At 31.3% G+C, this 16,985-nt stretch overlaps 1 protein-coding gene across 1 annotated transcript; it reads right to left on the reverse strand.

Annotated features, from left to right (window-relative positions):
- Positions 1-288: 288 nt before the first annotated feature.
- On the reverse strand, positions 289-16,924 carry LOC139505186 (glucose-6-phosphate isomerase-like). The gene is made up of 10 exons (XM_071294949.1): positions 16,727-16,924; positions 11,605-11,695; positions 10,377-10,514; positions 9,907-10,041; positions 5,730-5,873; positions 4,721-4,792; positions 3,774-3,818; positions 2,683-2,736; positions 1,231-1,291; positions 289-410 (listed from the first exon to the last, which is right to left on the reverse strand). The coding sequence occupies exons 1-10, from the start codon at positions 16,861-16,863 to the stop codon at positions 304-306; spliced, it is 984 nt and encodes a 327-aa protein (XP_071151050.1). The 5' UTR covers positions 16,864-16,924; the 3' UTR covers positions 289-303.
- Positions 16,925-16,985: the final 61 nt, after the last annotated feature.

The following is a 16,985-nucleotide window of genomic DNA, read 5'->3' on the forward strand; positions in this document are numbered from 1 at the left end:
TAATCGAAAACAATGGGGCAAACAGATTGTTTTTTGTAAGTAAGTAAAATAAATTCAAACAAAAAAGTATAGTTAGTTGTCAAAAAATATCAAAAGTGGTGAAACATATATTCTGGAAAAAAAAAAACAACTGTTGACTTGCATGAATATTTCTTTCGATAAAGTTTAATCCACTTATTTCATAAAGGAAAACATATAGTTTTGAATCTCATATATATATTCTATTCATGATTGTGACAGTCTTTGACCATTGTCTAACTTGAACATGTTGAATGTTTTGACATATATCCTGAACAAGATTAGTTAATCTGTTCCCATTACCATACTCACATTTTGTTCTAAAGGAGCTGTGCAGAAATGCTGATCCATAAAATGTCCTCCAGCAAGTAACTCTTCAAAATTATCCATTCCTATTAATGCAAAACATTTTTGTGAAAAAAGTAACAAAATGCACTAACCATGCTAACCCAAATAATTCAGTCCCCCTCCCCGTAATCGATCTCTCCTACTTGCGAGGGCCTGAATTCCTAACATGATAAAAACTCTTCACGAATCCTGGATTTTGATTGGTGACCTGTAGAAAAGGTGAATAATCAGCAATCAGCTCAATTTTATTGGAGATAGGTATATCCCAAGCTAATTTCCGAATGGTTGATTGAAGATTTTTCATTGTCTATGCATTCAGGCGTTAATGTAGTAATTGTAGATCAGCAGAATATAACAACTGAATTATTCGGGTAAAATATGAACTTATTAATATAATTTTAGTATATTCTAATATTTAGTGTGCTAGTGACCTAATATCATATATATGGGTAAGCTCTCACCCTATATGGAATTTACTGACCCCTTATATATCCTGTAAGGTCACTTTATACAAGAGTAATGATGTAATGCATTGTAATTCATGTTCTTAATTAGTACTCATAACTGCATAAATTTGTTGTACATTAAATAAATAGTAGATTTGGTGTTTCGTACACAAATTTTGTACTCTAAGAACTGAGTAAAGTTTTATGGCAGAGAGCCCTCTACTAACATGCTGAACATGACAATTAATCAGTTTGTCACTTTTAGTATATATTTTAACAGAAGCTGTAAGTTTTCATAGAATAAATAATGAATACTCATCAAATAACCTTTAAAATTTCAGTGGTATTCTTAGTATTGCAAATCTATTCTGATTTTAGATTGTTCTATTACTGTTTCATGTAAATAATCTATACTTACCAATAAATAATGCTATAGACATACCAATGGCTGACCACAAGGAGTACCTGCCTCCAACCCACTACAATAATAAAACATAATTCAGAAGATACAATGTCTGCTACACATAGTTACATGCATGAACAAGACGCCTCTTAACTGTAAAAGTTTTTACACTGGAATGAGCCAAAGACTTACATGTAATTATAGATTATTGTTAAACATCTCAACGAGATTGCTTTTCTCGCTTGAGCTGGTACAGCGAAAGTGAGAAAAGCAATCGAGTTGAGATGACCAATGATAATCTGTTTATAGCTATTTTACCTGTGACGACGTTGTCAATTTCATGTCAATTTCGTTAGCAATGCCACGTGGCCTCCTTAGTTTCTAGCGATAATTTTTCCATCTCAAGCGAGAAGCATGATATGAAAATTATCACAAAAAAAGATCAAAGGAAAAATGCACAAAATAGCGATAATAAATATTATTGCAGTTTTATGTTTATGTATATCTAGACTAGCTCTTTCATTCTTGCTTATCTGTATTCAATCTCAATCAACCTCATTTTTTATCTGTTATTCTTTTACTGTGGATTCATTTATGTACGTGGGGACCAATTTTTGTGGGTTGAGGAAAAATTGTATTTCCTTTGATATTAAATTTTGTGGTTTAGCTAATGTCTGCAGAAAAGCTGACTGTGGATTCACTATTATTCGTTGGATACAAATTTTCGTGGGTTTCGTGGGTAAATGTGAACCACGAAATCAAATGTTCAACGAATAACATAATTTCAATAGTCTTTTTATACAGAGATCGGCAAAACCAGGAAAACATATATCTACGAATATGCAAGTTTTCAGCAATCCACGAAAAATGAATACCCATGAAAATAAATGAATCCACAGTATATTATATCCATTATCACTGAACTTGTACACATTTTTGTTTAGGGGCCAGTTGAAACAAGTCTCTGGGTGTGGAATGTTATTGCTGTATTGAAGATCCATTGGTGTTCTTCGGATGTCTTCTGCTCTTTGGTCGGGTTGTTGTCTTTTTGACACATTCCCCATTTCCATTTTCAATTTTGTAGATCAGGAAAACTTAAACTGACTAACTCTACCTTATTTTTTAATATTGATTCTATGTCATATGAACACACTTTCAGTTTCTCCATATTACATTTAAATTAAACACTGTTACTTGTTATAAGTCAAGTATATTTGTATGAACATTTATACATATTACATTCACATTTGCATGCCACAACTTAAAATGAAACAATTTCCAGTCAAATTTTGCATCACAATTTTACATACCAAATCATAATTAAAAAGTGATGACGCATAATGCCAGAAAGTTAATTGGAGAGAGATCTAGGGTAATTCAGAGCATATTCAGCTATATTCTCAAAAGCGTAAATATGTTCTATCAAATAATATAGATGTATGTTAAAAATGTTATAAATATACTTACATCCCAGAATTCAAACATATTCTTCTCATCGATTCCAAAGGCTTTAACCAATGTCTGTAAAGAAAAAAAATTAGTAAAACAAATCAACAGATAAAATAATTTAGATCTGAATTACAATATGAAATCCATTTAGTACAATTTGTTTATGCCATGCGATATTGCAATTTTTCTTTTTATCAAAATGCATCTACTTATTGATTTTTCACAAATAAATAGTTTTCGTAAGACTATTTCTCTACAAGATTTTCACCAAAAAAAAAATCAAACATTTTCTCAGTTCAAGATATTAACATTTTTCAATTTAAGATGTTCCCAGATTTGTTTAAAATGATTTTCAAAACTTTTGTATTATAGAACAGCAAATAACAATAGGAGTAAAAATACTATTATTTGATAAAAAAAAAATTACCTTTACATGTATCCCTTCCGAAATGCAAAGAAAATGTTTTATCTTTTTAACTATATGAATATGCACATTGCACACATTTCGTATATATAATGTATGTGAATGGTATTTAGTGAAATTAAATCTGAACATTATAATATATTTCATTATCATAAGTGTGTGCACTTTCAAAGTCTGTACTTAAGGAGGCTTGAGGGTAAAAAAAAATCAGAAAAATTTGAAACATTTTTTTTCGTTATAAATTTTATTTATTACAGTATTAATTGTTACTTTATGATCAATATGGTACAAAAATCAACAAAAAAAATGATTTGATTTGGCCCCAGATGACTTTTAAAATGTTTATATCATTGAAATAGCTCCAAATTATCTCCCTTTGGTGAAAAAATATTTCAATATTACCTATTTTTCTTTTATTAGTTCAACAGAATAAAAGTGCCTTAACAAAAATGCTTGCTACTTTCAAAGGCAGATTGTTAGCTTAAATGAACGGTGACTCCCTTTTTCTATTTCATTTTCCTATTAAGTATATGATAAAGTTCATTTATAGAAAAAAATGGCGAAATCCTATATTTAAAAAAAAAAAACAATTTATATCCACAAGCCCCTACCATGCACATTAAGAAGGTCAAATACACATATAACCTTTTTGAAAACTCTTTTTCCCATAGTACTTGCTACTTACAACATTAGTTGACAGAGCCACAAAGTGTTTTCCTACTGCACTATTCTACAAAATAAAACAATCTTTATATCAAACTGAATACATCATCCCTTTCTGGTACATTAAAGTATATAACTCAAAGGTTTACAAAAAAATTTTGTCTTGACTATCTGATGAGTTGGTAGATTGATATGATATGCTGCACTTCATTTCGTCTTACAAATTTTATGACTATCAAACATCATTCTTCTACTTCAATTACCGGTAACAATGGTAAAACATCAATAGCATATAAACTTTGAAATTCATAGAATGGAATTCTTAATGTTCATTAAATTATGCAGTCTGATTAAAATCTAACCTCTAAGCACTCCCATTTTCTGATATCAGTAAACGGGAGCACTGAGAGGTTTGATTTTAATCAGAATTCAAATTATGGAAATCTGTTTCACTCTAACTATGAATATTTATTTGCAATCCAGACTTTAAATCTCTTTCAAAACCTTTGAACATACATCCAAGACAATTTGAAGATTTTTTTCATGTTGATATATCTAAACTTAAGTTCTTTTCAGCAACTGTTTGGATATCTAATCACAATTTAAAATGTGTTAGGTACTGACAGGAAAAACCAGTAAATGCTTCTAGGAGTATAAAAAGTCTGGGCACCAAAAACCTGTCAAGTATATATATGTACTTGATTTTTTTATGCCAATTAAACCACAGGGTTTAATAGCATTGTATATTGAATTACTATATTAAACAAAAGTTGAAGCAACTTAGGTGAGATGAATATGTCAGAAATATAAATAAACTGGTCTTGTAAATTCAATACAAATTTCAACACAATTACACAGAAAAAAAATCCATATTCTTTCGTCATCATACTTATTTCTACATATATATTACTATCTTTTTATAAATTTGAAAATTGCTACAATTGCTCTGCAATTAAAAATGTCACTTACATCCTTAGCAGTAGCCAGAAACCATGCTTTTGCTGACTCAGCATTTGTTATTGTTTCCTGTGTGGTAAAGGTCTGAAAGTATATAAATGTAAATACAAATGTACATGTAGTCCCAAACAAAATCATGATTAATGTTCTGTCCCTAACTGTAACACTTTTAAATCATACAGGGAGACACTAACTATTTCAATTTATACCTAAAATAACATGTGAACAAAAGGCTCACAAAATTTAATCTCTCCTTCCCTTGAACTTTTTATACAATGTATTTACTTTGACTTGCAGACAGACAGACAGCCTTATCTGCAATACAATTATGTTGGTAAGTAACAATAAAATCAAGCATTAGTAATAACCTTAAAGACAATCAAAAGATATGTCAGACATGACTCTATAAAATTGACTGTGTGCACATGGCTGTTAAACTAAATTTGTGACCTTTCAATCAGATATTTCACATTCAACTTGTGTTGGCACAATATTTACTCACTTTAAATTTCTGAATATTGATCTACAGTTGAAATGTTTAACTAAAGTTTATGCACATAATGAGAGAGTGAATACTATACACAACTAAATATGTTTGTGGAATATATTGACACTTGTAAACAAAACAACTATTTTATAGAGAAAAAATTGTCCAAGTTTTAGGTTTTTGAGCCAAACAGTTGCTTAGAAGAATCCTTATTATTAAACTGACAGCTAATTTTAATGCATCTGAACCAATTTTAACAGAAGAAAAACTTTAACACTGTACTATACAATAGATATACTTTACGCTTATACCTATTTTATATATCTGTAATAAGCTATGACTTCCTTAGTATGTGTAAAATTAATATAAGCCAACTTGAATTAGTTACAGTTGGATATAACACTGACAACAGAGCACTACAATAAAACACAACATTCTAATAAATACATGTTAATGTAATGATCATGAATACATGTTAAAGGGTTTTAAAGGTAAAAGCTATTTTTTTTCAATCAATTCATATGCAATACCTACTTTTGAGGCAATGATAAACAAAGTTGTTTCTGGATTCAGATTCTTCAAGGTCTTTGCTAAATGTGTACCATCAATGTTTGATATAAAGTGGGCATTGGGTCCTTTCTGGTATGGTTGTAGAGCTTCTGTTGCCATCAATGGACCCTGAAATCAACATTTAATCAAATATTAATGTTCTCACATAAATAATAAAATCATAACATTTTAGCTAAAACTAGAGGCTCTGTGTCGCTCACCTTGGTCTATGTGAATATTAAACAAAGGAAGCAGATGGATTCATGACAGAATTGTGTTTTGTTGATGGTGATGTGTTTGTACATCTTACTTTACTAAACAGTCTTGCTGCTTACAATTATCTCTATCTATAATGAACTTGGCCCAGCAGTTTTAGTGGAAAATGTTAATAAAAATTTACAAATTTTATGAAAATTGTTAAAAATTGACTATAAAGGACTATAACTCCTTAGGGGGTCAATTGACCATTTTGGTCATGTTGACTTATTTGTAAATCTTACTTTGCTGAACATTATTGCTGTTAACAGTTTATCTCTATCTATAATAATACTCAAGATAATAACCAAAAACAGCAAAATTTCCTTAAGGCCAGGTGAGCTAATAATAGCCAAATAAACAGCTGCGCCATGAGCGCATGATACGCCGGACGTCTTGTGTGGAAGTTTTATGCAATGATCATAAATAGTTTCTGAGAAAGTTTAAGCAATAACCATATATTGTTATTGAGACACGACAGGACATGTGAAACCCCCAATCCTGTTTTTTTTTTACAAAAAACTAAATATCACTAAAATAAAATTTTGAATCAAAACCAAAAAGTATACAGATCTTTAGATTAATAAAACAAAGAAGTGTGTAAAGTTTTAAGCAATAATATTAAATTATTTTTGAGTTACGGCGCGACATGTAAAATCAAAGCCTTAAAGGCTGTAAAAGCAATTGCTGTCATGTTAATGTTTGGGGACTTTTATTTTTCATCCACATATATATAATAATTAAACCTGACATGAGTGTTGTCTAGTTAGAAGTAAGGTTTTAACTTTATATAAATAAAAGACTTTAGCAGAAAGTCATTTTTAATATGTTTTATATTTCACAAGGAGACAACACGTTTACCAGGCTAAAGTTGGGGTCAAATATACATGTGCTGAAACATATAACTCAAAAAGAAATCATCATGGATTATCCCCTGGTAGTGTTTGTAACTGGGCAATAATTTCCTTTATTGATTTAATTTTAACAATTTTCATTATTAATTTATATTTAACCATTAACACAAATGATTAAGTTAAAACATTTCAACTTTCCAGACGCAAATGTTAAAAAACGGGAAAGAAATAAAATATCTTACAAGACATAAACATGTAAAGAATAAATATATATTTCAGCTTAATAAAAATATTTTCATAATGGTACTTTGTCATCATTTTTAAAACTAAGTTCCAAACATTATTGCTCAGTTGATATACATGTATGTCCTTCTGATGCGGTACGAGCACAGGCACTTGTTTCTATCCAAAATAGTTTTATATGGATAGCCGTCCTTCCTATGGATAGAAACAAGTGCATGTGGGTACGAGATAACTATAATTCTCATGCAATCCCGAAAGAGGGGGGGGGGGGGGGGGGTCATCACAGACAAACATGACATTAAATCGTTATCACTGATGTATTGTTTAGGGCCAGTTGAAGGACGCCTCCGGGTGCGGGAATTTTTCGCTGCATTGAAGACCTGTTGGTGACCTTCTGCTGTTGTATGTTTTTCTATGGTCGGGTTGTTGTCTCTTTGACACATTCCCCATTTCCATTCTCAATTTTATTATACGAACAAGAACAAACAGCTCTACGTTGCTTTGACATTTATCAATTTTCAGGAAACATTGCGAAAAATGATCTTCAATATTTCGAAAACATGTGAAATAAAATTGCTAACACGGTGGACCGTCGAGTGTCAACAAACGTAGTAGACATGTTCACTGAAAAGACGAGGATAATGGTTTCATCTGACATTTGTTATGCATTCCCAGTTTTGATCATGATATTTAAAAAGACGTACTTTTTTTCAATCTATGTAACTAGAAAATTCCATGTTGAAATATCTCTTCATCTGGACCGACTTGGCATCTACTACGTTTGGACGGGTCCATTTCATTAGTAAGGTGATCGATAAATATTACGGAGTTTGACAGAAAAGGGAAAACGAACTTATTGTTATGTGTTTTCAACAAGGGTTTCGTTCCGCTAAATTATTTGCGCAAACAAAGTTTGTCTATTTTTAGATTACAGGTAATCATTTGACACTACGCATTAACCTGTGTATTGATTTTGATTTTACAATAAATGTATGAATGAACGATAATTTTATGAATGAACAAGAGCACCTGAACTCTTAAAGAAACACAAATTAAACATATAAAACCGTATTTAATAGGAGATAATTCAGTTAAATTTTCAATACTAAATCAACAACTGAAATGAATCCATATTTTGTTGAAACATCGTACGAACGTCGGAAAACGGAATCGCAATTATAAAAATGTACTTTTTTTCACTCGGACTTCTATGTTATTTGATAGTCAAACGGTTGACCCTTTAAATACAAAAATACATCTACAAGAACATATTCTGAAACTTCTTAAATCCACTAACGTTTTTTAAAGTTTCAAGCTATGTATTGCATTATAAAACATACATAGGTGTTAAAGAATGACAGACCAGGAGCCTGTTTAACAAAATACTATGGCTTGATATGGGCGGAGTCTCTAATCTGGGTCACAAAGATGGCCATACGCGATAGCATAAAAGCAATTGCTTTAAAAACCCTCCCCTGTTTAACAAAATACTCAAAAACTCCAAAATAAAGTTTTGAATCATCACCAAAAAGTATACAGATCTTTAGATTAATATAACAAAGAAGTGTGTAAAGTTTTAAGCAATAATCATAAATTGTTTTTGAGATACGGCACAACATGTAAAAAAAACCTCCCCCTTTTTTTACAAAATACTCAATAACTCAAAAATGAAATTTTGAATCATCACCAAAAAGTATACAGATCTTCAGATTAATATAACAAAGACATGTGTAAAGTTTTAAGCAATAATCATAAATCGTTTTTGAGATATGGTGCGACATGTAAAAAAAAACCTCCCCCTTTTTTACAAAATACTCAATAACTCAAAAATGAAATTTTGAATCATCACCAAAAAGTATACAGATATTAAGATTAATATAAATAAGAAGTTTTTAAAGTTTTGAGCCATAATCAAGAATCGTTTTTGAGATACGGTGCGACATGTGAAAAAAAACACCCCGCTGTTTTAGTTACAAAGTGCCGTAACTCAAAAAGTTTTAATCTTATTTTCACCAAAAAGTATACAGATCATTTGATCATTATAAGAAACAACTATGTTAAGTTTCATGAAATTTGGATAAGTCGTTCTCAAGTTACAGTGCGACATGTTTACGCCGAACAGACAGACGCACGGACGACAGACGGAGCGGACACCGGACATTTGTATACCATAATACGTCCCGTCAAAATTTTGACGGGCGTATAAAAACGGTATAATTTCTTTAAAATTGCCAATTCAGGGGCAGCAACCCAACAACCGGTGTCCGATTCGTCTGAAAATTTCAGGGCAGATAGATCTTTACCTGATAAACAATTTTACCCCCCCCCATGTCAGATTTGCTCTAAATGCTTTGGTTTCAGAGTTATAAGCCTAAATCTACATTTTACCCCTATGTTCTATTTTTTGCCATGGTGGCCATCATGGTTGGTTGGCCGGGTCACGCCACACATTTTTTAAACTAGATACCCCAATGATGATTGTGGCCAAGTTTGGTTTAATTTGGCCCAGTAGTTTCAGTGAAGATTTTTGTAAAAGCTAACGACGGGCGCCGCCGACGACGTCAATGCCGGACGCCAGACGCAAAGTGATGATAAAAGCTCACTTGGCCCTACGGGCCAGGTGAGCTTAAAAGGGAGATGTTTTATGTAAAAAGTCACACTTGAACAAGGGAGATAATTTTTATCTAAAAAGGTCATACATGAACAAGGGAGATAATTTTTATCTAAATAGGTCACACATGAACAAGGAAGATAATTTTTGATAATTTTTTTATCTAAAAAGGTCACACATGAACAATGGAGATAATTACCAGATCTGACCCACCAATACCAATATTTACAACATCTGTGATAGATTTTCCTGTATAACCTTTCCACTTTCCACTGATAACCTCCTCTGTAAATTCTCTCATGTGTTGTAACACTTTGTTCACATCAGGCATCACCTATAATTTAAATTATTGAGTAAAATTTTGTCTCCCTAAATGTCTGACACAAACAGAAAATTGAGAGAACAATTTAAGTAACATGTATAATATTTTACTTTCCAAAAGCAAAAAATTGATATATGACCTTCTTCAATTGATTTATTTCTTTTTTTTCTGCCTGGGCAGGTGAATAGTTTTATCTTCTACCCCATGTGACAGTTTAATTCAATTCAATCAATATCAAATGTTTATGGATGCCCCCAATACTCTGAAAAACCTTTACGTTATTAAAATGTTCTTTCTCTCCCATAAAAGTCATTATTTTTCAACACAATCCCTCAGCATTGTCTTACATCTTTGTCATTTACTAAGATAGGTGTGTTTGATCTGTTTCTCAGGGCAATGTGTAGTACAGCTCTGTCTTCTGTAAAATTAATCTTCTCTCCACTAAACATAGCCTGTCTCATCTCTTCTACTTTACGGTCTCTTGCCTGAAATATTGAAAAAGTCTAAGTTATAAAATATTTACACTTTGTATTTAACTTTTGAGTGTTCCTGATTAGGGCCCCAGTTAAGTTTATAAAAAAAAACGCCTTTTAAGCATTTAAAGTCATACGTAACCAGTGACTGTTGAAAGGTTGTCATTGGCTGAAAGATGTTACATTAGTTACTATGTTTTTTTATTTATTTCTGAAAGCACTTTATAAAACCAGTCTATGTTTTTCCTTAAAATTTTGTCATTTAGTTTTCTTTCCATAGACACATATACATGTCTAATCTAATTGTCATCAAGTTTTTGTTAACTTTTATCATGTTTATAGAATATCTGTGTTAACCATGTTAAAATTGACCAAAGATAAGTTCCATGTGTCTAAGTCACAATTCTGTCCTTTTCTTGAGCAACACAACATGTATATCCTCCTAAAGTAAGAGCACCTTAGGTCATCCAGAAATCTGATGGGGTTTGTGTAGCTCACTATTTAGTTTCTGAGTATTGCTTTGAACTTAATGGAGACTGTTGTTTGTCTTTTCAATTTCAAATTATGATTTTGATACTGTACCTTTTGGTATCTTTTGCTTTTCTTTGTACAAACATGACAAAATAGGAGTCAATTTTGTTCAACATGTACATATAGATGGAAGCAATACAAGCTCTGTAACCAATACTTCAAATAAAGTATTTGAGAGAAAAAAAATGATACAAAATGTGTTTTCTTTATCATGTTTATATTCCAGTTCCACATCAAAATCAATAAGCATGTACATGTATAAATATGACTTTTACCTTGGAATGGGACTATTTTTAAATACTATTGACTATTGTATTTTTCCCTTACAGCATTCTCAATGCTATATATTGTCAGGTATTTCTTAAATCCTTTATGTGATACAATGAATGTATGAAGATTAAGTTAAAGTAACAAAATCTGCTTTAAAAATGCAACTTGGACAAGCAACTACCTTTTTTTGTAAATATATCTCTTAATTCTAATCATACTTATGATACAATTTATGTAAAAATGAAATTCTTCGATAATTAGTTATTAATACATCAACATGATCAAAAAAGGAATAATTTACCAGTTGGAACAACATCTTGAGTACTTCATCATTGACCAAATTTTTGGAATAATCAAGCAGCAACTCTCCATTTTTTGTCAGCAAATTAATACTGAAAAATAAACACATGAAACAGCTATTCAATTACAGTGAAAATTTAATCAAAATAAATTTTGAAAGTTCACACACATCACATTTTGATACTATCACGACACAGGCAATATACATGTATGCCCTCAGTTTTAAATTTAACATTCAAAATTGTTGGTCACTGAGCATGGTGTGTGTTCTACAAGGATCACCATTGGCCAGTTTTTCACCTTTCATCTGAAACCTTCGATGCTGAAATATATTCTACATGACTTTGTGTTTGCACCATTTGCACCGGTCTATGCATAACGAGTATCAATTTTGTTTTGTACAATACTTTTCAGTGTGTTCTTCTTCGACCCAGCCAATTTTGGTGGTGTAATATCTAACAAATATTTAAAGTCTGCTAAGATTCCTCTCATGCCAGTGCTGGGGTTGTCTTAAACTTGAAGTAAGGTGGCGGCTTTTTGTTATCCGAGTTAAAGGGGGTCACTAAGCTTAGAGAATTTTTTTTTTTATTCAAATGATTAAAAAGCTTTGTACCATCTTTATGCAAATACCAGAACATAAGTTTTGAACATGTTGAAACTAGACAAAAATATGAAAAATAAATTTACCACAGACTTACTACAGTTTGTACTGGCATTATACAAAGTTGAGTTAACTTTCTTTTACTCAGCTGGCTCTCCTCACATAAACTGTTTATCTTTGTTTAATCTACCATTTTCTACATAATGAAATGCCTGTACCAAGTTAGGAACAGTCTGCACGGTTAGCCACTAGTCCGATGCCCCAGACTAGTAAAATTTCATTCGGACTAGTAAGTTTTTGCCAAATTTTGTTTGGCCCAATAAGAAAAATGTCAGAATATTGGTCTTCGGACTAGTAGTTGAAAAAGTTTTTGGTGCAGACTGTAGGAATATGATAGTTGTTTTCCATTCATTTGATGTGTTCCAGCTTTTGACTTTGCTATTGCCTTTTTTTAAGAACTTTTCGTTTTGAATTTTCTTTGGAATATTGGACTTTTTTCTTACTTTTTTATACATGCATGACATATTCCATGTATTGTATATATAAATATATCGACATATGACATATCATAATGTTTTTAATGAATGTATTGTATTTAGGAACATGATGAATGTGCATTATGCATGTTGTATGTAAGCCTTTATCGCTATTTGGAAATCTGAGCTAGTTGACATTTTGAGCTATATAGCTACATTGTAGTTGGCCTGAGAATTTGCGCAGCTTGAACTTTCGACTTCATACAACAATTACATCTCCATTGTGTCGTCAGATATCTTGTATTATCATATACTTAGACTAAATAACATATGATTTTTACCGTATGATAATAGCATAAAACTAACGTAAATTCCATATTTTTCTAATAGGGGCTTAGCGGGCTGATATGAAAAGTTTATCACATGCTCCGAATATTATCACATGCCTTTCAGTAACGTTATCACATGGCATTCCAGTGATACTCGAAAAATTCCAGAAAATACACATCCAGTCAGGGGTACTTCTTGTACAAGTGTATTTTATTTTAATATTTACTTGAAGAAGTAAAAAAAAATATACACATATAAGTAAATAAATAATGTTTGAATAATCTCCCCTTATAAATCCCCTTAATTTTCTAAAAAAATTACTTGTATAAGTAAATTTTTTCTTACAATCCCACAAAAATCCTCAAGTTTTGAGATGTAAAATCATGCCTTTAATGATTTTTCCCAGGTTTGCTCAAATTTTTTCATTTAAGTTCAATGTTTCATCTCATTAATTCATCAAAGAAACTGATTGAGCAAAGATCTTGTATATTTGCATAAGGCCTTCAAAAATTTCTCCTTTGGGGCTTGTAAATGAGCAGTGTTATGAAGATGACAGACAAATGGGATTTTCATTGTCCATGAAATTACACTTAAATGATTAGTAAAGACATCTGTAAAGGGTACACAATTTAAAATTCTATTAGAGCAAAGAAATCTTAAGAATTCAAGAAAAGAAGAAAGGATGATTTTTTTACTTATAAATACAAGTAAAAAATTCTGAATGCCTTAGGGACATAACTTAGCCAATTTTTTTTTTACCTATACAAGTAAATAAAATTCACTTGTATAAGTATCATACAAATTTAATTATATGTGTATATTTTTTTTACTTCTTCAAGTACAAATACACTTGTACAAGTAGTACCCCTGACTGACATCAATCATTTTCAATGGTACTTTTCAGTGAAAAACATTACAAAGAAGGGTACAAAACAATTATTTGGATACAGGAAAGTATATTGTGTAAAATTCAATTATGAATAATAAAAAAAAAACCAAACAAACAAACAAACAAACAAACAAACAAACAAACTTACAAATGATAAAATAAGGCATTTAAAAACAAATCCAACATATTTTAGAAAGTTACTTTAAAAATGATGACTTTTCCAAACAGTGTTCATTATGTTTATTGTTTATATTTTTTTTAATCATCCATACATATTTATAATAATATATCAAACTGTTGTTTTACCTCTCTGTTGAAGCATTTGATCATGTTAATGAAAGATTTCATTTTGGATGTACTACCTTGGGGTCCGATGTCTTTTTGAACTTCTATTTGAGAACCACTTAAAAAAGGATTTATATATTTAATCTGTTATTTTTCTCCATACACCTTATCGCTAATCCCGGCTGACCCGGCCGCTTGAACTTTTGACGCATACAACAATCACTTTTCCATTGTGGCGTCAGATATTTTGCTTTATGACGTCAAATTTTTTACGGGAACCTGTGTGATGGCCAGTAATGCATGTAATGGCGGACAAATAGCGATAAGGTGTATTGTTGAAGCATGTGATAAAAAGAACATAGCATGTCATTTTTTATAGGCAGTGGCTATTTGACCGGCACCGGCTAAATAGCAAATTTGCTATTTGACCGGCACCGGCAAAATAGCAAATTTGCTATTTAGCCGGCACTGAATAAAATTGTTCATTGATGTGATTAGTAGAGAATAAAAAAGCTTAATAAGAATTTAAAATAATTTTATCACAATATCAAGCATTAAATATACAGTACAATCAAAAATAAAATATAAACTTTATAATATTAATTAAAAGCATCAAAACACATTTGTACATTACTAAATATACTTTTTTTAAATATCTATTATTAAAAAGATGTTCAAATCTGTGTAAAATCTATGGTTTAAATATCCTTCCATGCTATAAAAATAGTGTTATGTTAAACTACGTACATCATAAAAAAGACAATATTAAAAGTTGTTTGCTACGAATTTCAAAAGGACACATGATTTAACATTTGCAATTGTTACAAAACCAATTCTTTGCCTTTGTAAGTAGTTTTAATCTAGCACAAGATAAATGTTGCCACTCCGAACAGGAACTACACATTACACTGGCTTCCTTTGAATCTGCATCATGTGTGCATATGTTACATATGTAGATAGATTTCTTTTTCTTCTCTTTATATACGCTCTTAATTTTGATTTTTTTAAAATACTAAGGCTTTTCTACCTCAGGCATAGATTAACACTTTTAGGAATTTTGGATCTCTATACTCTTCAACTTCGTACTTTGTTTGGCTTTTTAAACTTTTTTGGATTCGAGCGTCACTGATGAGTCTTTTGTAGACGAAACTCGCGTCTGGCGTATATATAAAATTTAGTCCTGGTATCTATGATGAGTTTATTTAATAGCTTCCCATGCATCTTTTTGACAATACTTTTTGATTAAACCAATGTTTTCAATTGAGTCCAAACAAGAGGCAGTTAAAAGTATGCTTCTTCTGTGTAGGCATATACTCAAACTAAGAGAAGTTAATCACGAAAATTTGATTGTTGCTGCTGCAGTGTCAGATCGTTGGGAGATTAACACAGTAAGGACATCACTTAGATTATTTGATGATACTGGTATATCAGAAACCCAGTCATCATATGTACCCCAAAAAGAGTGAGGAAAATTTCTCAAAGCACAAAATACAGGGAGACACAAATTCTGTTACAGCAAATGGCTAGGTTCATCCGAAGCTTCTGGTGGCGCATATCACTGAACAGAGAGTGAGATGTTATTCAGAGCGTTACAACTTTTTGCAGTCATGGGAAGAAGTGTATGGTTCTTGACGTTATAGATTCTGATTCTGTGGAAAGTACAAGTTCAAGTGGCAATGAACATGAACAAACACACGTACATGTTAATGAGGATATTGAAAGCATCAATGATGATATAAATGTAACAGACAATAAAGAAAATGATACTGATAATGTTCAAATATTTTTGAAAATTCACGAAAACAAGTTTCACAAGTTTCGCAAAAAGAAGAACGAGATACCGCTCAACAAGAATAACACCTACTGAATTCCAGTTGTTGTGGATCGCGTGTTTCGCATATATTACTTCAACCAAATATTAAGAAATGTGGAAGGCCAAAAGATTTGACCCAAACTATCATTTGTTTTTATTTTGGTTGTACTGTAATTTTAATGCTTGATATTGTGATAAAATTATTTTAATTTATTATTAAGCTTTTTTATTCTCTACTAATCCCATCAATGAACAGTTTTATTCAGTGCCGGCTAAATAGCAAATTTGCTATTTTGCCGGTGCCGGTCAAATAGCAAATTTGCTATTTAGCCGGTGCCGGTCAAATAGCCACTGCCTTTGTTATATCGCATGTATTATCAGCCCTCGGTCAATATAAGCCCTTGAGCCAAGCGGCTCTTGGGCTGATATTGAACGTAGGGCTGATAATATCTGGGATATGAAAAATGCCATGCAATAATCTGATAATATATAATCAAAATTTTACAGGTACCATTGTCATGTTTGCGATGTCCAGTACTGGCGGACTCATATATCTAGTGATTAGGTGTATAAAATAATGTCCTACACTGCAACTAAATAATGGAAGTCTGACAGATATTTAAAGGTATGTTGAAAAAAATTGCAAATGAAGCTGAGTTCACAATGTCTACTGTATAGTAGTAAACCAGGATGTATTTTTTATTTTATAAATTAATTTTTTATAAAAACCTTAATTTGTCAAATCTGGCTTCATCCTCTTTGAACATGTCTGGCATGTTAATTTTTGATCCATTTTCATCATAATATTTTTGAAGATTTTGCCAAGCAGCTTCTGAGGTTAAAAGAGGACGTTTGATTCCAGCCATTCTGCAACAGAAATATGAATCCGTCTGCTTGTAACCTTGACCTTTTTTGACCCTATCATCTTCATTAAAGTGGTGATTATTTCATATTGTTGATGCATTGTGAAAAAATGAAATAATTCAAA

This window comes from Mytilus edulis, unplaced genomic scaffold (genome assembly GCF_963676685.1).
Source record: "Mytilus edulis unplaced genomic scaffold, xbMytEdul2.2 SCAFFOLD_724, whole genome shotgun sequence".
Lineage (NCBI taxonomy): Eukaryota > Metazoa > Mollusca > Bivalvia > Mytilida > Mytilidae > Mytilus > Mytilus edulis.